Source organism: Oncorhynchus keta, chromosome 26, assembly GCF_023373465.1.
Source record: "Oncorhynchus keta strain PuntledgeMale-10-30-2019 chromosome 26, Oket_V2, whole genome shotgun sequence".
NCBI classification, from domain to species: Eukaryota; Metazoa; Chordata; class Actinopteri; order Salmoniformes; family Salmonidae; genus Oncorhynchus; species Oncorhynchus keta.
Window position 1 is genome coordinate 15,587,345 of NC_068446.1, and position 20,398 is coordinate 15,607,742.

The following is a 20,398-nucleotide window of genomic DNA, read 5'->3' on the forward strand; positions in this document are numbered from 1 at the left end:
TTTCTGTAAACACATTATCACGATTCAGGCTGACAGGACTGAGTGTGTCTGTTTAGGATACAGGCATACATAATCACACACCGAATCAGGATACAGGCGTACACAATCACACCCCAAAAAGAGAGTGGATTTCATTATGATGGTAATTACCCTTTTGGTGACAAACTATCTGGATAATAAATATTCACTTAATCAAGCCAAATGTCATGGATGAAACTGTCCACTTTATTCTCTTTGTGAATGCAAGCACCATTGAATGTATTGTCAACTAATATTGTGAGCTCTAAATTTACAATAGTTACTGAATAGCTGTAGTTGTCTGAACCTTAACACACACACACACACACACACACACACACACACACACACACACACACACACACACACACACACCTGACTACAACAGACTATTATTATTACTACGAAACACTGCCCCCTAATCCCCACTTCCCCAAAATACGTGTAAATACTGGACTATAAATTGTGCCTTCCTGTAATATACTTATGCTAAAAGTTTATTCTGTTTTACCGAGCCATTTACTTTGTTTGTATTCTTATCTTTTATTATTTACTATTGTTGTTGCATTGATGAGAAGGAACCCTGCAAGTAAGCATTTCTCTGGACTGTGTAATGTATACCATGTGTATCCTGTACATAGGAGTAATACAACTTGAAACTAGTGAATTATTTCCATAGACTATTAGGAAGGTTGTAGGCTACACTAAACATTTTGGGCCTTTCTCTGGTGTCTCTGTATGGGTCTGTGTGGGTAAAGGTGCAATCTGTGGTATTAACTATTGATTTTTTGAAGTATATAACTTCTAAATGCCTCAAAAGCTTACCCCATCCTTTGCCAAAATATAAGGTGTATCTTGGTCTATGTGGTACAGTAGACTTTAGACTACTCTCCAGAATGTGAACTGAACCAAGCCTTTCCTCCTCGCTGTGGAATTGTGGCTGAACAACACTATGCTCTCCTCTCCTTGGGACTGTGTCAGGCTGAATCTCTGCCTGTTTGTTTTGAGCCGTGGGCTTTGATACTCTTCTCACACTTGAGAGGCGGCTTCATAAATTCCCATTGTGTCAAGTAAATCAATAGTTCCCATTAGCTGAGGAAGTTGTGGAGCTGCTGCAGCACTTGCGGGGCCGCGGCCCCGCCTGGTTCAGTTGTGTGTTTTCTCTCCCGGTGAAGGTGGAGGCATAGATATACTGCATGGGGATGGGTGGCTGCCTGTTGATCCATCCAGACAGCTCCAGCGGTTGAACTGGTCTGGTTGACTGGTCCCAGTTGGGGAGAGGGAATTCCCTTAGACACCCAAAACTCAAAGCCTTTAACACTGATTCTCTGCTGATGTTAAGCCTGGCTCTTTCTTTGTTTAATGATGTTTCAGGCTGTTCACGTAAGATTTGAGCCATTTCAGGGACACATTATGATTGATGTATCTATGAATGGAGCGACAGAAATATGTTTTCTTTCGTTTTGACACAAAATTGAAATAAAACAATTTCATCACTGTAATAAATGTGATATACACAGAATATACAAAACATTAAGAACACCTGCTCTTTCCATGACATAGACTGACCAGGTGAAAGCTATGATCCCTTATTAATGCCACTCCACTTCAATCAGTGTCGATGAAGGGGAGGAGACTGGTTAAAGAATAATTTTTAAGCCTTGAGAGAATTGAGACATGGATTGTGTGTGCGCCACTCAGAGGGGGAATGGGCAAGACAACATTTTTAAGTTCCTTTGAACGGGGTATGGTAGTAGGTGCCAGGTGCACCGGGTTGTGTCAAGAACTGAAACGCTGGTGGGTTTTTCACACTCAACAGTTTCAAGAGTTCCCTGTGTGTATCAAGAATGGTCCACCACCCAAAGGACATCCAGTCTATGGGAGGCATTGGAGTCAACATGGGCCAGCATCCCTGTGGAACGCTTTTGACACCATACAGAGTACATGCCCCGACGAATTGAGGCTGTTCCAAAGGCAAGGAGGGGGGTGGGGGGGGGGCAACTCAATATTAGGAAGGTGTTCTTAATGTTTTGTACCCTCAGTGTAGTGTATTTTGTTGACAGGTTTTGGTGTAAGATCAAGAGTAAGATGTTCTAAAGTTTGAAATGCTTTTCTACAATGCTTTTAAAGACATTGGGTCGCTGAGACAAGCTGATTATAAAATATCTCAGAAAGGTTTATGTATCTTCAGGGAATACAGAAAAATTATGATAATATGCAATTATCGCCTCACTGTTTTTCCTGCAGTAACCTCAAGATGAGGTGCTATACAAGTGTTACTGCAAGTGCTGATACACCAAGAACCAAAAGGATTCAAAGAAAGAAAAATCCCAGTGACATATTATACATATCTGGGAGGTCTTTCATCAAGTTTTTTATTTTTAATGCATTCAGTAGAATTTGGCTGAACACAAAGCTTTTATTTAAGAATGTTCTAGAACATAATGATTACTGAACATTCTCGCATATACAGTATACAGTTTCCCCAGTCTTGGGGAAAGATGTAGAGCTGGATTAATAGTAATACATCTCATAGAGAAGATAGAGATCGATCTACGCAGACGACTTAAATGTACTTAAGCCTATAATCATTGTAAATAGCTTCCGGCAATGCAAAGTCAGCCTTTTTCACATGAACTAAATGAAAGCAAATACATGTTTTAAAATGGCATTGCTGTTGAACCCTAGCTGCTTGCTTCTGGTTGTTATATTTGGAACAGAAAGAGGGAGACTCATATTGTACGCTAGTATCAGGGGTGACAGTAGATTTAATTTCTTTCCCGGTAGGTGACCTCTTATGTATGCACGCGCGCAATCCAAGAATTACATATAGAATCCATAATAATTCAATAGGATCTCTGTGGGCCTAGTTGTAAAGATGTGTCATTTAACTTTTTAAAAGTATGACTTATTTTATCCTCTCTCGGTTTCTTCCTAGGTTCTGGCCTTTCTAGGGTGTTTTATCCTAGCCACCGTGCTTCTACACCTGCATTTCTTACTGTTTGGGGTTTTAGGCTGTGTTTCTGTACAGCATTTTGTGACATCAGCTGATGTAAGAAGGGCTTTATATTATAAATGTGATTGATTGTGGCATAAACACAACCAGTCAATTCAAAGGGCTCTTTTACTAGGCTACCCGCGCACGTCATCCACTCGCAACCTACAGTGACGAATGGAAAGAGGCCTCCGTTACACAAAACACCACAAAGTCTAATGACATTTAGGCGATAGTCATTAGTCCAGAATGTATGCTTCCACTGCTGTCCATGCACAGCTCAGTGTCGGCCATTCATCTGTACCTTGGCAAAATGTCGGTGTTTTCTCGCATTTTGGAGTGCAGGCTATTACCACCCGTTTTTCAAGTCCATTCGCTAATTTTTCATGCCTCTGACATGTGATAGCCTACTGATAAATATTGGTGTAATAGCCAACAGTTTTGTTTTGATACTTTGTTTGCATTATTGTGATAGGCTCATGATTTACCGGTACGGCATACCCCCACAATATTTTTTGCCGAGACCCCGTACCGGACCGTACCGCCTTACTTTCACCCCTGGCTGGTACTGCTGCTAATGAGCCTCTAAATGTAAAGCTGTAATCATATTCTGATGGATTTGCCACCCTGCTGTTCAAGGGGGGTAGCAGTGACGTTAGCTTTAAATGCAGAGCGTCTTTTCTGCCTCTCCCTCCCTGCTAACCCAAGCCCCTACAGTAACACTACAGCAGATGGAGGGAATATGGTGCTCGGAAGGTTTTACCTCAGAGGTGGTAACAGTGAAGCCACTCATTAACACTGAATTTACCACTTCGTTAGCGACGTAGCTTCCTGTAGAGAGCAACCAACACTGGATCATGTCAAATCCACTGAGCATACATTGTGGACTACACTACGGTTTATTCCAAATGGCACCCTATTCCTTATAGTGCACTACTTTTGACCAGAGCCCCTATGGGTCCTGGTCAAAAGTAGTGCACTAAATGGGGAATAGGGTGCCATTTGGGAGGCGGACTATGTCTATCAGCTAGGGCTACAACAACCCTGCTTGGACACTTCACATTCTACCAAGCTGTAAAATACATCACCTTGTCTCTTCGTCTCACAGCTTGACTATTACAAGGCTAGGAAGAGTGTTAAATGTTAGAAGATTTTATTCATGTATTTTCACTCTTAAGTGGCTTGTTTAAACAGTTGAGTCTCTATTACATTCAGCAATCTGTCCTGACGACTATTGATTTCTGTTTATATATTTGTGTTTTTTAATAGCTGTGTGTGTGTTTTATATCTCTGTGTGTGTGTGTGTGTGTGTGTGTGTGTGTGTGTGTGTGTGTGTGTGTGTGTGTGTGTGTGTGTGTGTGTGTGTGTGTGTGTGTGTGTGTGTGTGTGTTCATGCGTGTGTTTGTGTGAGACAGACTGATTGTGTAGCCCGACGCATGCCAATTTGTCAGGATAGGAGCAACAACAGCGTCGTGCTGGGACCCGTGTTGGCACCATCACAGAGTGCTAAGACTGAGTATGATCTCATTGGAAGTCTACTTTGTTCCCATGGAAATTGGTCAATTTTAGCAGGCGTCTGGGAGCTTTCGGGGGAGGAACAGGAAGGTTGTATCCCAGAGGTGTGCTCTGGTAATTAAGAGCCCTCACCGGGGTATCTGGGGCTAACAGCAGGGTTTGTTGTGAAGAGAAGTGGCGGACGAGGGTGTGAGGAAAATCATAATGCAGCACCAGAGAGGAGCGCTGAAGTAATGCGGATAAAACTCTCATTGTGTGGAACAGTTGGGGAGAAAGTAGGCAGAGCTGAAACTTAACACTGTGAATAAAATAGTAATTGTTTGGATTTGTTATTCAACATTGTATTAGCCTGCATTTGATTTTGAAACGATATACAATGTAGTGATATGATAATTGTGGTGGGTTGGGCTGTACATATTTCAATTTGACACATTTTAATAATGCATTTTTCACCGCCTTTAGCTCTCAAAACATGACATAAATTATTGAGCATGTTTTAAGCTGATTTGGTTATTTCTCTCTGTTTCCCTCTTCTCAGAACATACTGGTGAGATGGCTGATATAAAGCCAAATGCACAAGAGAACAAAGAAGGAGATGTGGTGGAACCAGTGTGTGACAGCTCCGGTGCCACTCAGGAGCCATTACAGCGTCACACGTCTTCCCTGAAGAACAATGCTGCAGGTCTGTCAGAGCAGCTGTCTTCTGACGGACTCCCAAACCCTTTAAATGGAGCACAGCCCAGTTCATTTGTACCCAGCAGTGTCCCTGCTGTTCCCCACACAGCCCAAGCAGCCCATTCACTGCCTTCAGGAGCACTTGTTAATGGACCTGGTTCACACCCCGCCTCAGAGGAGAGCTGTGGCCTGAACAAAAACAGCACAATGTCCAACAATGTCCTGGTGGAGGCCCAGGACGCCCAACTACGACAATCTGGGAGGGACACAAGCCCTCAGGTGTTACCACCACCCAGTGAGCTTCAATCAGACGCCCTGAAGAACCCAGCAGGGCTCGTTCTGAAAACACTAGCCACCACACAGCCAGGGGCCAACAACACGTCACCATCAGACTCTGAGGCTAGTGAGGCTGAACTGCCCTACCAGGCCCTCGACACCACCTTGTCAGGCCACAGTCCACAATCACACCAAACGCCAATTAACCAAATATGGACGGCCCAGGGAGTCGAGGCTAGAGCTAGATCTATATGGGACTTAAACACCACAGAATCCTCTGAGAGCTCGTCGGACGGTTTTGACGGGACTGATGCACTACACTGGGATTCACAGAAAGAGCTCATACGGGCGTTGTGGAAGAATCGCACAGTTGACAGCAGCTTAGAGACAAACACTGCAGGAGTGGGAGTGATGTCTCAGCTTACCAACCAAAGACAGAGGAAGCGTAAAATACACCTGGTGGGTACGGCAGGCTCTCGTGAAAAAGTTTACAACTGCAGCACAAATCACACCTACAAAAAGTGGCATATTGAAGAGGAGGAGGAGGATGAGGATTTTGACATCTCCAACATAAATGAAGATGATTCCTCCTGTAAAAAGGCTGATGTACAATCTTCTGTGAATTCATGTCAAGAGCATCCCAGTGACAGCCCTGTAATCATTAAGAAGCTGATTGTAAGAGCAGATTGCCCGAAGGACAATCACTCAATCTCCCTCTTTAGTAGAAAGCCCAAACCGCTTAAGACAGAGCAATCCGAACAAGAACCATCATTCTTCCCATGCACAATGTGCCATGTTAATTTCAAGGAGAAAAGGCATTTGCATAGACATGTGATGTATCATTTAGATGGGCAAAATCATCAGGTACGCGACCATGAGAAAGTTCCCCGGCCTTTTATATGCAGGGAGTGTGGGCGTTCGTTCCGCGATCGCAGCTCCCTCCTCAAGCACATGATTATCCACCAGGCGAGACGGGAGAAACTCATGGAGGAGATACAGGGACTCAACAAACTCCGAGACGAAGGCAGGAACGCCAAGCTCCAGTGCCCGCAGTGTGTGTTCGGGACCAACTGCCCCAAGACGTTTGTCCAGCACGCCAAGACACACAACAAGGATAAACGTTATTACCTCTGCGCGGAGTGCAACCACGTGGCATTGACGGAACGGGAGCTTGAAGGCCACCTGTACGCGATGCACTGTGACACACTGAAGTCCAAGTACAAGAACGCGATCAAAGATGAGGAGTCAGAGTTTCTTACAGATAACAATGATGAATCCAGTCATGTTCTGTTTCACTGTAAAGTGTGCCATTTCAGCACCCAGAATGAGGATTGCCTTAAAAGGCATTGTGAGCTGATACACGAACAGTCTGATTCTGATGATGAATGTGAAAATCCGCCATTTAAAAAAGCACTTAACAATCCAGATCAATATAGCCTAGCTGACCCGTCCAAAAAAGCAGCAGATTTAAAACTACTGCAGCTAAAGCCAAAGTTCAGTATTAAAAAGCCTGCTTTCTGGAAAAGAGCGGATTTTCGCTTTTGGTCCGGTAGTGTAGCTGACTTTTACATGAGAGACACAGCAGACACACAGAAGTCTTACAAAGGTCTTACCTCCTCTCAGTTCAAGTGCAGCATTGTCAGCTCAGCAAACAAGCTGTCACCATCCCTGTGGAGGAGTGACAAGCCAAGCAAATTATCTCCTAAACCAACAGAGAAAATAGATGTGACAACAGGTCTCCCTTATGTTGAGGAAGACAATCAACTATACGACCATGTGGTTTCAGGAATCTCAGAAAGGACAAAATATCCCTCAAATGTTGATGTGTTGCTTACATCCAAGATGATTAAACCAGGCCAGATGCTGTATCATAGCTACAACTCTGGCAAGAGTCAGGGAGGTAGCAACGACTTGACCGGCAGGAAGTCAGAGGCACAAGCTGTTACCCAAAAGACCCCATCCAAAAGAAAAATGTCCACTCCCTTCCACAACAGTGTGGACAAGGTGGTTGATAATGTTTTGCCAAAACTGAACCCAAAATTAAAAGAGACTACCACTCCTGAGGACACAGAGGGAGACGATGATTATGAGGACACGTATGACTTTAGTGCTTACACCAGTGAGGCTACAGCCAACTTCCTGGATAGTAGTGAGAACGAGAGGAACCCCTACGCCCGTAGCTACTTCATACGCAGACAGAGGGGTTCTTCTATCAAAGAGAATCCTGCACCTGCTGCTGACATCGGCCGTTTGGAAAAGAACGCCGTTCAGGTTGACCACCATTTTAATAAGACTGAAGACAAGGACGGGGAGTTTGACAGCGATGACATACAGAAGCTTATCATCAAAGAAGAGTGTATAGAAAGCTCAGTGTGTGACGATTCTCCAGAGTCACCCACCACCACCGGCACACACAACCAGAGTCTCTCCTATGACTATGACTTCTCCCCTTCTTTTGGAACAGAAAGGAAGTCCTGCCCCTACTGTCCTGCTGTGTTTGAGTCTGGGGTGGGCTTATCCAATCACGTGCGAGGGCACCTGTACAGGTTGGGGCTGAGTTATGACGCTCGCCATGTGGTGTCACCTGAGCGGATAGCCTCACAGGACCGACAGCCACGCGTACGCAGGAAGGTCCCCTCTGTGGTGCGGAGGATCAAAAAAGGTGAGCAGTGTATTTATATACAATAACTTATTGTTTTCTGCACTATTGCATTGTAATAGGGTTAAAGTAATCTGTAATTACACAGTAACTATACTTATTACAGTTTTTTCCCAGTCAAGTGTGTCATGTTATTTTTCTATAGATAGTGGTCAAAGTTACCCCAAAGTTAGCTAGTAATTTACCGAGATTGCTCTGGATAAGAGCGATAAGAGCAATACATGTAAATGTAGATAGTTAAAACGTAACCTTTTTTATGATCTCCATGTTGCAGCTGAGAAGCCGGAGTCTCAGGCGGAGCACACCTGTCCCCTGTGCTGGGGCTGGTTCGACACCAAGACAGGCCTCTCCAACCACGTGAGGGGCCACCTGAAGCGAATAGGGAAGACCAGCACCAGCACCAGTAAGAGTCCATTGTGTATTCTCAATGAGCTGCTAAAGGACGAGCAGGAACACCAGAACATCCTCCAGATTCTCAACAGGTACTGTAAACATTTCCACGAAAAAGTTACTGTCCACACCTTTGAGGGATGTAATACAATATTCTATCCTATATCATGTATATCATGTATACAGTGCCTGTTTTGGGGAAGGGGACCAAAAAATGTCTGCAGCATTGAAGGTTCCCAAGAACACAGTGGTCTCCAACATTCTTAAATGGAAGAAATTTGGAACCACCAAGACTCTTCCTCAAGCTCGCCGTCCAACCAAACTGAGCAATCGAAGGAGAAGGGCCTTGGTCAGGAAGGTGACCAAGAACCTGATGGTCACTCTGACAGAGCTCCAGAGTTCCTCTGTGGAGATGGGAGAACCTTCCAAACGGTCAACCATCTCTGCAGCACTCCACCAATCAGGCCTTTTATGGTAGAGTGGCCAAATGAAAGCCACTCCTCAGTAAAAGGCACATGACAGGCCGCTTGGAGTTTGCCAAAAGAAGAATAGATTTGAGATTCTTCAAAGGAGCCACCCTTTGCCTTGATGACAGCTTTATACACTCTTGGCATTCTCTCAACCAGCTCATGAAATTAAAATGTAATTAGAGGAATTAATTTCATTTGAGCCAATCAGTTGTGTTGTGACAAGGTATGGTTGGTTGGTATACAGAAGATAACCCTATTTGGTAAAAGACCAAGTCCATATGATGGCAGAAACCGATCAAATAAACATATAAACAACAGTCCATCATTACTTTAAGACATGAAAGCCGGTCAATGCGGAACATTTCTAGATCTTTGAATGCTGCTTCAAGTTCAGTTGCAAAAACCATCAAGCTCTACTATGATGAAACTGGCTCGCATGAGGACCGCCACAGTAAAAGAAGACCCAGATTTACCTCTGTTGCAGAGGATACGTTCATTAGAGTTACCAGGCTCAGAAATTGCAGCCCAAGTAAATGTTTCACAGGGTTCAAGTAACAGACACATCTCAACATCAACTGTTCAGAGGAGACTGCGTGAATCAGGCCTTCATGGTCGAATTGCTGCAAAGAAACAGCTAACAAAGGACACCAATAAGAAGAAGAGACTTGCTTGGGCCAAGAAACACAAGCAATGGACATTAGACCGGAGGATATCTGTCTTTTGGTCTGATGAGTCTAAATTTGAGATTTTTGGTTCCAACTGCTGTGTCTTTTTGAGACGCAGAGTAGGTGAACGTATGATCTCTGCATGTGTGGTTCCCACCGCGAAGCATGGAGGAGGGGGTGTGGGGTGCTTTGCTGGTAACACTGATTTATTTAGAATTCAAGGCACACTTAACCAGCATGACTACCACAGCTGGTTTGCGCTTAGTAGGACTATCATTTGTTTTTCAACAAGACAATGACCCAACACACCACCAGGCTTTGTAAGGGCTATTAGACCAAGAAGGAGAGTGATGGAATGTTGCATCAGATGACCTGGCCTCCATAATCACCCGACTTTATTCAAATTGAGATGGTTTGGGTTGAGTTGGACCACATGGTGAAGGAAAAGCAGCCAAAAAGTGCTCAGAAAATGCGGGAACTCCTTCAAGATTGTTGGAAAAGCATTCCAGGTGAAGCTGGTTGAGAGAATGCCAAGAGTGTGCAAAGCTGTCGTCAAGGCAAAGGATGGCGACTTTGAAGAATCTAAAATCTCTTTTGTTTTGTTTAACACTTTTTTGCTTACTACATGATTCCATATGTGTTATTTAATTGTTTTGATGTCTTCACTATTATTCTACAATGTGGAAAACTGTAACAACAAAGAAAAACCCTTGAATGAGTAGGTGTGTCCAAACCTTTTACTGGTACTGTAGATAGGATTTCTTTTTTTTGAATTTGTCTTAATTTGTATTTATTTTTCATTATGGCTATTTGTATTTTATTGTACTTTTTCATGTATCTCTCTGGCTATATCATTGTTGTGTTTTATTTGAAACCTGAACAGGAAGCAGTTAATCTCCCGACCAATCATCTCCCAGAAGTTCATTGGCAGCGACGGGCTCTTCCTAACACCGATGGGGATCCCAGTGAAGATCCAACATGGCTGCCAGCTGGGCCAGAATGGCACTCCCACTCCATGGGATCCCAGTGCAAATACACCCAGGCAGGAGGGAGTTGAGAGAGAGGATTTCTTTCCTAAGAGGAAGAGTATAGAGGTACTGTTGTTGTGCTACATTGGTACCATGCTATTTTAAATATATATAAATAAAAAAGTAAAAGTTAATTGTATATGCTACCATTCAAAAGTTTGGAGTCACTTAGAAATGTCCTTGTTTTTGAAAGAAAATCAATTTTTTTGTGCATTAAAATAACATAAAATTGATCAGAAATACAGTCTAGACATTGTTAATGTTCTAAATGATTGTTGAAGCTGGAAATGGCAGATTTTTAATGGAATATCTACGTAGGCGCACAGAGGCCAATTATCAGCAACCATCACTCCTGTGTTCCACGTTGTGTTAGCTAATCCAAGTTTATCATTTTAAAAGGCTAATTGATCATTAGAAAACCATTTTGCAATTATGTTAGCACAGCTGAAAAAGTTTTCAGCTGTGCTAACATAATTGCAAAAGGGTTTTCTAATAATCAGTGGTTGAAAAGCAAGTTTTAATGACTCCAACCAAGTGTATGTAAACTTCTGACTTCAACTAATATATATATATTACTCTTTATCGTTGGGAAGGGCTCATAAGCAAGCATTTCACGGTAAAGTCTACACCAGTTGTATTCGGCGCATGTGACATACGATTTGATTTGCTTATGTTCAATATCTTTATTTTATTTGACTCTGTAAGTGTCTTTGGGTATCTTAAAAAGGTGCAAGTAAAATGTATTATGTATTATTATTATTACAGATAGGAGGTGTCATTGAACCTTCCCGGAGCACTTTAGGCAAGCTTTTGCGGAAGAGGAAGTTTGACAAGGATGATGTGGATAAGAACCACTTTACTGTGACCAAAGAGAGGGTTGAGGGGAGACAGAACCAACAGGCCAGCAACCTGGAAACACACTGGGCCCATGGTAAGAAGCCTCACAAATCATTTCTATACACATCAGAATATCAGCATTTTAGAGCACTTTCAGAACTGAAAAAGACATTGAGATTGTACAATTTCAAAATTGGTGACATCATGGTAAAGTTGAAAAGGTATTTTTACATGTCCCCCCCCCAAAAAAAACCAACATTATTTTATTGTGATGAGACTGAACAGTGTTTAAAACAACCCAGTTAACCAAAATGTGCAATTTTTCTGTTTTCTGCGGTTAAAAACTAAAGTTACAAACTGCAGTTACTTTGTCTGCCAAGTATATTTTATTTGATGGTAATTATTATTGTAGTGCAACAAGGCCCCCCTTTCTGATGGCAAAACATATATATGACATATGATCAGTCTGTTTCAACTAGAATCAAAGAAGACAAGAAATCCAGGTAAGGCAGATAGATGACGGATAGAAGTGACAGACACAGCTTTATTAGCTAAACTGTGTCGGCGGCGGTCTGTTCTTTTCTCAGTGTTCTATCTTCATTCATAAGATTGATCAGTTTAGTCCTTTGCAGATAAGTATGATTCTTTTAGGTGTTCTTCTGAATAGTTTTATAGAGTGCGACGATACAGATGAAGATAATATGTGACTTGTGCACACCAATTACAGTGTTAGCTTGCTTTAATGAAACACAAACTTGTCTCGTTCCACAGCTGTTTTGTATGTTTTACTAACTCTACAGCTTTTCATTACTTACAGGAGCCCATGTTAAATCACAACATGTCAATCAAATGGACTTGGATTAAAAAAGAAAAAGAAACATGAAAAAAAGAAAAGTTCACAGTCAATTTAATTATTTTAACGCACACAAACATAATGAATGTCACCAAAGGGGCCACGTTCTTTTGATGTGGCTCTGGAAGCACATCAGCTGTGTTTACACAACTTTGTTTAATGTCTGTCCAAATAAGAGTTCCCGTCCTTTTTGCAGAATGATTAATAAAGATTTTAAATTCGATAGCAATTTTTGGGGGGTCTGTCAGAATTCTAGTGATTGCCCGTTTTGTGACTGACAGTGTTAAATGTCATAGTTACTTTTTACATTATAGCTGAAAGCTGAAACCTTGAAGGTAGAATAGACTGAGTCACGCATTTGGTTTTAACCATCTAACAATGGCTTCTACACCATATCGCTGTAATCAGTGTTATGTTAAATGGAGATTCAACACACATTTTTGCAAACAAATTGTTGCAAACAATTTGCTGGTAATTTAAATAACCTTTAGTAGCTTGTCATGGTTAAAAAAAACACCTCTGTAGGAGATGTTTTTTCACCTATCAGGTGTGAAATGAATGGGAAGCTGTCGCTATTGTTTTCACACAACTGCCAGTAGCTTCAGGACAGCCTGTATAGAAACTCGGTGTGGGCTTGTTACCCAATCAAATCTGTTTTAACAGGTGTTCGAAGAGACCTTTCATAATCTAACGCTTTTACGATTTAACATGCTCTAGATGTAGCCTGCAGTGCCATGCCAAACCATTGTAATTAATGTGCAATATTGACACAATCAGCACAGTACGAATTTCTTGTCATAGCCGAAATAACATTTTAAAGCCCCAAATTGTTCCAAACCCTGCGTGAATCTTCTGCCACAGGTGAAAATAGGCACCCTGGAGTCCTTAGATTGTGATAAACATTACTCTCAACAACACGTCTCCAACTGCTAAGTGCAAAACAGATCTTTAAAATATGAAAACAGATGGAGGGAGAGGTGACGGCACTCAGGGAATAGCAGTTTTACTTCATGTTCATCTATGTGCTCTGTAGTCAAATTTCTTATATTTCTTCAGATTCTTCCCTTAAAGTCACTTCAACTCACCTCCAGATTTCATTTCTCAAAGACGCTTATCAAAGACCCTGAAACCCAAGCAGCAATTAATTCAGATGTAATGCGTGTAGAAGTTGAACTATTTTAAAAAGTGGGCAGCATCCAAACAAAGTGTCTCTAATGGAAGGTAACTGTTAATGAAGTTAAAAACAAACAGAGCATGGTTATCCGGAGGCATTTTGATTCGATGCTACACTCTTGACACTTGTTCAAAGATGTTCTCCTTGCAAGAAAAGTGTTGTCAATGGGCTTCTGGAACATGTTTAAAGTTTTGAACTCAACTTCTGTGTGCTTTGCTTTCTTTAGATTTTTCTCTCTTTCAATGTCTCTCTCACTTTCCAGAGAGAAATGCATCTAATAAGAAGATTTGCATTCACTGTAACACAACATTTCCCAGTGCTGTTAGCCTGTCCAATCATCTTCGCGCTTACGCACGCAGGAAGAGGGTTGCCATGTTAGAAGGAACAAGTAAGTTCACTAAGCCTGGTCACAAAAGTCAAGAACATAAAGGCACCTTTCTGAAATGACAGTGTACCTTATTGAACAGTGTACCTTATTGAACATGTACAGAACATTGCATCCCAAATGGTGCCCTATTCCCTATATAGTGCATTCAGAAGATATTCAGATCCCTTTACTTTTTCTACATTTTGTTACATTACAGCCTTGTTCCAAAATGGATTTAAAAAACAAATTCCCTCATCAATTTACACACAATACACCATGATGACAAAGCAAAAACAGGTTTTTAGAAATGTCACATTTACATAAGTATTAAGACCCTTTACTCAGTACTTTGTTGAAGCACCTTTGGCAGCGATTACAGCCTCGAGTCTTCTTGGGTATGATGCTACAAGCTTGGCACACCAGTGTTTGGGGAGTTTCTCCCATTCTTCTCTGCAGATCCTCTCAAGCTCTGTCAGATTTTCAGGTCTCTAGAGATGTTCGATCGGATTCAAGTCTGGCCTCTGGCTATGCCACTCAAGGCCATTCAGAGACTTGTCCCAAAAGCCAGATCTGCGTTGTCTTGGCTGTGTGCTTAGGGTCGTTCTCCTGTTGGAAGGTGAACCTTTGCCCCAGTCTGAGGTCCTGAGTGCTCTGGAGCAGGTTTTCATCAAGGATCTCTCTGTACTTTGCTCCGTTCATCTTTCCCTCGATCCTTATTACTCTCCCAGTCCCTGCAGCTGAAAAACAGAGAATCTTGTTTCTCATGGTCTGAGAGCCCTTTAAGTGCCTTTTGGCAAACTCTAAGCGGGCTGTCATGTGGCTTTTACTGAGGAGTGGCTTCCATCTGACCACTCTACCATAAAGGCCTGATTGGTGGAGTGCTGCAGAGATGGTTGTCATTCCGGAAGGTTCTCCCATTTCCACAGAGGAACTCTGGACCTCTGTCAGAGTGACCATCGGGTTCTCAGTCACCTCCCTGACCAAGGCCCTTCTCCCCCGATTGCTTAGTTTGGCCTGGCGGCAAGCTCTAGGAAGAGTCTTGGTGGTTCTAAACTTCTTCCATTGAATAATGGAGGCCACTGTGTTCTTGGGAACCTTCAATGCTGCAGAAATGTTTTGGTACCCTTCCTGTGCCTCAACATAATCGTGTCTCTGATCTATACAAACAATTCCTTCGACCTCATGTCTTGGATTTGCTCTGACATGCATTGCCAACAGTGGGACCTTAAATAGACAGGTGTGTGCCTTTACAAATCATCTCCAATCATTTGATTTACCACAAGTGGACTCCAATCAATTTGTAGAAATATCTCAAGGATGATCAATGGAAACAGGATGCACCTGAGCTCAATTTCGAGCTTCATAGCAAAGGGTCGGAATACTTATGTAAATAAGGTATTTCTGTTTTTTTATTTTTGTGTACATTTGCAAAAATGTATGGGGTATTGTGTATAGATTTGATGAGGATGATTTTAAAAATAAAAATAAATTAAGGCTATAACAGAACAAAATGCGGAAAAGTCCAAGGGTTCTGAATACTTTCCGAATGTACAGGACTGTATAGTGCACTACTTTTGACCAGGGCCCCCATTGTGACACAGCCTGTGACTCTCTGTCCTGGTGTCAGTCTGCTAAGTTGCATAGAGTTGTTTATAGTAGGTTGGTCTGTACTGACTTGGTCTGTAATGAGATGATTTGTGTCTTTCAGCCTATTCCTGTATACTGAAGAAGCCTAGGTTGAGGGCTGGACCAAAGAACACCTTGTTCTCAGCTCTCCCATGTGCTGTTGAGGAGATGTATAGACTCACCTGCAGGTATGAAGGACCACAACAAGCTTCTCTGTCCCCTCCCTGTTTTTGTTTACGTATTGATTTGTTGTGCATTACACCCTGTGGCCACAAGGCACAAAGACATTACGGATTGCCCCTTTAATATTGTGAAATGGTCATGCTTCGGTTCTAAAATATATTGTACACCTGTACAGGAAAATGTTATTGCCACTTCAGATGCTTAATAGTATCCATATGTATGCTAACATAACCTAGCCTAACTTAACTCTCTCTCTCTCCTATGCAGATTCTGTGACCTCGTCTTCCAGGGTCCTCTGTCCATCCAGGAGGATTGGCTCAGGCACTTACAGAGGCACCTCATGCACACCAGTGTCCCTCGCACAGGAGCTGGCATGGTGGAGGTCCTGCGACTACACAAAGAGACGCCCTCCTTGCTCCCCAAGGAGCACCCCTCTCGGGAGCACCCAACATCCAATGAGCCCCCCACGGCTCATGAGCCCCAGACGCACCATGAGCACTCCTGCTTGGAACACCCCTCTCCACATGATCACCCCTTGCCCCAGCAGGAGCCCCCCTTGCCCCATGGGCCCACCTTGCTCAACAAGCACCCCGAAACCCACGAGCACCCTGAGCTCCATGATGAGCATCCCTTGCACCATGCACACCCCTCGTCCAATGAGCACCCAAGCCTGGAGCAGCACACGCCCACGTCCTTTCCAGAGCTTCTTCCAGTGGCGTCCTGAACTAGAGGGTTGTTTACACATTTTCACTTTATATCTTTATCCTCTACATGTAAATATGGATAGACACACAGAAATATAGATAGATAGAACAATTCTAAAGCTATATGTTTTTCTTAATATGCACAATACCAGCCCTTCCCTCTATTTTATAAGACCTGTCTCTATACTGTATATGATGGATCTTGTTACTTATATGTACAGAAACAAAGACTTGTGCTTGAGATGCAAAAATGCCAACAATCGCTGAAGCTAGAACAGTAGTCAGTTCAGAACCTTGTATCTCAACTTTTCTAAACGAACGTTTGCACTCTGTAACCGCTTCTACTCTACTATGTTTAAGTTTAACCTCCAGGTAATCTTGCCATCTTGCAACTGGTACACATGTTAAATGTGTCTTCTTGCTTCCTTCTTTGCACTGTTTAGCAGTCAGTCAGAACGTTGAACCCATTACCAAATGAGACAACTGACACCTCAGCATTGTGCAAATGATAAATGCTTTGTCCGTTACCTTTAACTGTGGCCTATAGAAGCCATAATCAGAATACAGGGTCAATCATAAACAGTACCAGTCAAAAGTTTGGAGACACCTACTCATTCCATCGTTATTCTTTTCTTTTTACTATTTTTAACATATGTTCAACAACATGTAGAATAATAGTAAAGACATCAAAACTGTGAAATAACACAATAGCCACCATTTGTCTTGATCACAGCTTTGCACATTCTTCTCTAAACCAGCTTCATGAGGTAGTCACCTGGAATGCATTTCAATTAACAGGTGTGCCTTGTTAAAAGTTCATTTGTGGAATTTCTTTCCTTCTTAATGCGTTTGAGCCAATCAGTTGTGTGGTGACAAGGTAGGGGGTATACAGAAGATATCCCTATTTGGTAAAAGACCAAGTCCATATTATGGCAAGAACAACTCAAATAAGTAAAGAGAAATGACAGTCCATCAATACTTTAAGACATGAAGGTCAGTCAATTTGGAAAATGTCAAGAACTTTGAATGTTTCTTCAACTGCAGTCGCAAAAACCATCAAGCGCTATGATGAAACTGTCTCTCATGAGGACCACTACAGGAAAGGAAGACCCAGAGTTACCTCTGCTGCAGAGGATAAGTTCATTAGAGTTACCAGCCTCAGAAATTGCAGCCCAAATAAATGTTTCACAGAGTTCAAGTAACAGACACATCTCAAAATCAACTGTTCAGAGACTCAGGCCTTCATGGTCAAATTGCTGCAAAGAAACCACTACTAAAGGACACCAATAAGAAGAAGAGACTTTCTTGGGCCAAGAAACAAGAGCAATGGACATTAGACCGGTGGAAATCTGTCCTTTGGTCTGATGAGTCCAAATTTGAGATTTTTGGTACCAACCGCCATGTCTTTGTGAGACGCAGGGTAGGTGAACTGATGATCTCCGCGTGGTTATGTAAGGGCTATTTGACCAAGAAGGAGAGTGATGGAGTGCTGTATCAGACCTTTTCCTCCCCTTAATTGGTTTGGGATGAGTTGGACCGCAGAGTGAAGGAAAATCAGCCAACAAGTGCTCAGCATATGTGGGAACTCCTTCAAGACTGTTGGAAAAGCATTCCAGGTGAAGCTGATTGAGATAATGCCAAGTGTGTGCAAAGCTGTCATCAAGGTAAAGGGTGGTGACTTTGAAGAATCTAAAATATATTTAGATTTGTTTAACACTTTTTTGGTTATTACATGATTCCATGTGTGTTATTTCATCATTTTGATGTCTTCAGTATTATTCTACAATGTAGAAAATAGTGAAAATAAAGAAAAATTAACAAGTTTTATGTGTCCAAAACTTTGACTGGTACTTTATATAAAAAATTATATGTATTGCTAGAACTGTCCATACTGTATGAATGGACACAATATATGCTTTCTCCCTAACTGTCATGTTAATTATTTCCTATTTGTCTTGTTCTGATGTAATTGGAATTGCGATATGTTCTCATTTTATGTTAATCAAGAAAAGAAAACATGTTTTCTTGTGATTTATCTATAAGACTAATAATATAGTGTATTTCCTGAAATATTCAACAAGTTTGAACTTTGTGTCACTGGATTCTTGTAGTGTAAGCTGAGTAGATCATCAATATCATGCAATATACATATTTACCTCAAAAGTGGTTTTATGGAGAAGGAGGTGCTTCAATCCACTGCTTGTTAGTTGGTTTGACTATCAACCTTTGCCAATTTGCTAACCTTGCCAAATAAACATGCAGAAGCAGTGGATTGAGGCTAGTTTTTTTTTCAATAACATTTAGAGGTAAGACAAAAGATGAAGGCTGAGATAGTGGTGAATTATTGGTTTAAGGCGTTTATTATTCCTAGTTAATGAAGCACATTGTTCTGTACTGTTCTTTGATGATTCAACACCGCCAAGCACTATTTCTAATATTATTATGGATAACTTACCTATCCCTTCTGAAATGGATTTCACAGTCCAATAAAAAGACTAGGAGCATTTTAATCCAAGTCAAGTTACAACGTAAATCACATTTCCATGGTGCTGAAACTTCCAGTTAGATATTGTATTATGCTAAGTAAAATACACAAGTTTAATGTTTTATTCATCTAGACAACACTAGGGAATGTCTGAGAGATGTGAATGTACTGTAATAATGTCTGGTTGGTTTAACATCATACTTCATTTTGGATCATTAAAGAAAGCAGGCTCTATATACCATGCATTCGTTCAGCTTTCTGTGGTAAATATATCAAGAACTTTCTGAAATAAAATACTGAAATGAAATAGTTAAATTGGCCTTTTTACTTTTTTATTTTATTTTTTACAATTATTCGTTTCTCACCCCCTACAAGTCCTGGTAACTCGGTCTATAACATTGTGGCTGTACAAAATAAATATACAATGATTTTATATAACCTGCCATTCTCTCCTTTTGTTTTTAGCATTTGTAAGTATGTTTGGTTGGTGGGACCATAGAGTTCCTATTAAATTTCACCAATGAAAAAGTAGTGCACTATATAGGGAATAAGGTGCCGTTTGACACGCACACGACTTCTGCTAGAAACCCAACCCATGGCACAGGGGGCCGACCCGGCAGTTTATCCTGGTCCGTATTTAAAACAGGATGATCAAAGCTGTACAAACCAATTGTCATCATGTTCCTCCGGAGGGGATTCTCAAGTACATTAATGCTCCTTCTCAGGGAAATAATTGTGCCACTCTGTGACTTCATTAGGTCTCCTGGCTGTTTCAAAAAGATGTTCTCTGCGGAGGTTGGGAGCCACATCATGGGGCAGACACCGTCCCAAAGGGCACCATGAATAAAAACCAAAGAGAGATTATAATGAGATTGAGCCAGCCATGACCAGGAGTGGGGGTTTTATTATTTCACTGGCAGCCCGGAGAGAGAGCGAGAGAGAGACATAAAGAAATGTGTTACATGGTAGAAGCCACGCTGGCCATCTGCAGTAGTGGTCCAGTGGTAGCTAGTAGTAGACGAAAGCATGGTTATTATTAGGGCCTGAGAATCAAAGACACCCCTCTCTGGAGATTACTTCCCTATTAAAACTGTATATAAACGCCTGATTCCCCTTTACCACATGGAGTAGAGAGAGAGAGGGGCTAGCTGCATTTAACCAGAACCAGTGAATGAGTTAGCGTGGTAAAATGAGAGAATAGCAACAGCATTTGCCTTGAATCATCACGGTATTTTATTTGTTCATTTTTGTCTCTCCAGAAAGTATAAGCAACGAGACAAGTTGTTTCATTTTAATAGGAGAGCCTTAGGAGGTAATTTTAAAAAACTGGCACATTAGGAGTGTCTGTGATACTGTGTGATACTGCAGTAGGGGAGACTAAAGGGAAGCTCCCTGCCACTCTAAGAAGGTTAGTTCCTATTAGTTGAATAACGGTTAAATAAAAAATCCCAAAATTGTGTGTGTTAAGGTGTTTCAGG

The 20,398-nt window shown here is 41.8% G+C and overlaps 1 protein-coding gene across 2 annotated transcripts in view; it reads left to right on the forward strand.

Moving 5' to 3' along the window:
• LOC118358998 (zinc finger protein 644-like) overlaps window positions 1-19,227 on the forward strand; it is a 43,052-nt gene extending 23,825 nt beyond the window's left edge. For both annotated transcript variants that reach the window (XM_035737105.2, XM_035737106.2), the window contains exons 3-9: window positions 5,067-8,141; window positions 8,413-8,620; window positions 10,547-10,757; window positions 11,457-11,622; window positions 13,818-13,943; window positions 15,631-15,736; window positions 15,999-19,227. In XM_035737105.2, coding sequence (XP_035592998.1) covers window positions 5,081-8,141; window positions 8,413-8,620; window positions 10,547-10,757; window positions 11,457-11,622; window positions 13,818-13,943; window positions 15,631-15,736; window positions 15,999-16,455 — 4,335 coding nt within the window. In that variant the 5' untranslated portion in view covers window positions 5,067-5,080 and the 3' untranslated portion in view covers window positions 16,456-19,227. The remainder of the gene's footprint in view (window positions 1-5,066; window positions 8,142-8,412; window positions 8,621-10,546; window positions 10,758-11,456; window positions 11,623-13,817; window positions 13,944-15,630; window positions 15,737-15,998) is intronic.
• Window positions 19,228-20,398: the final 1,171 nt, after the last annotated feature.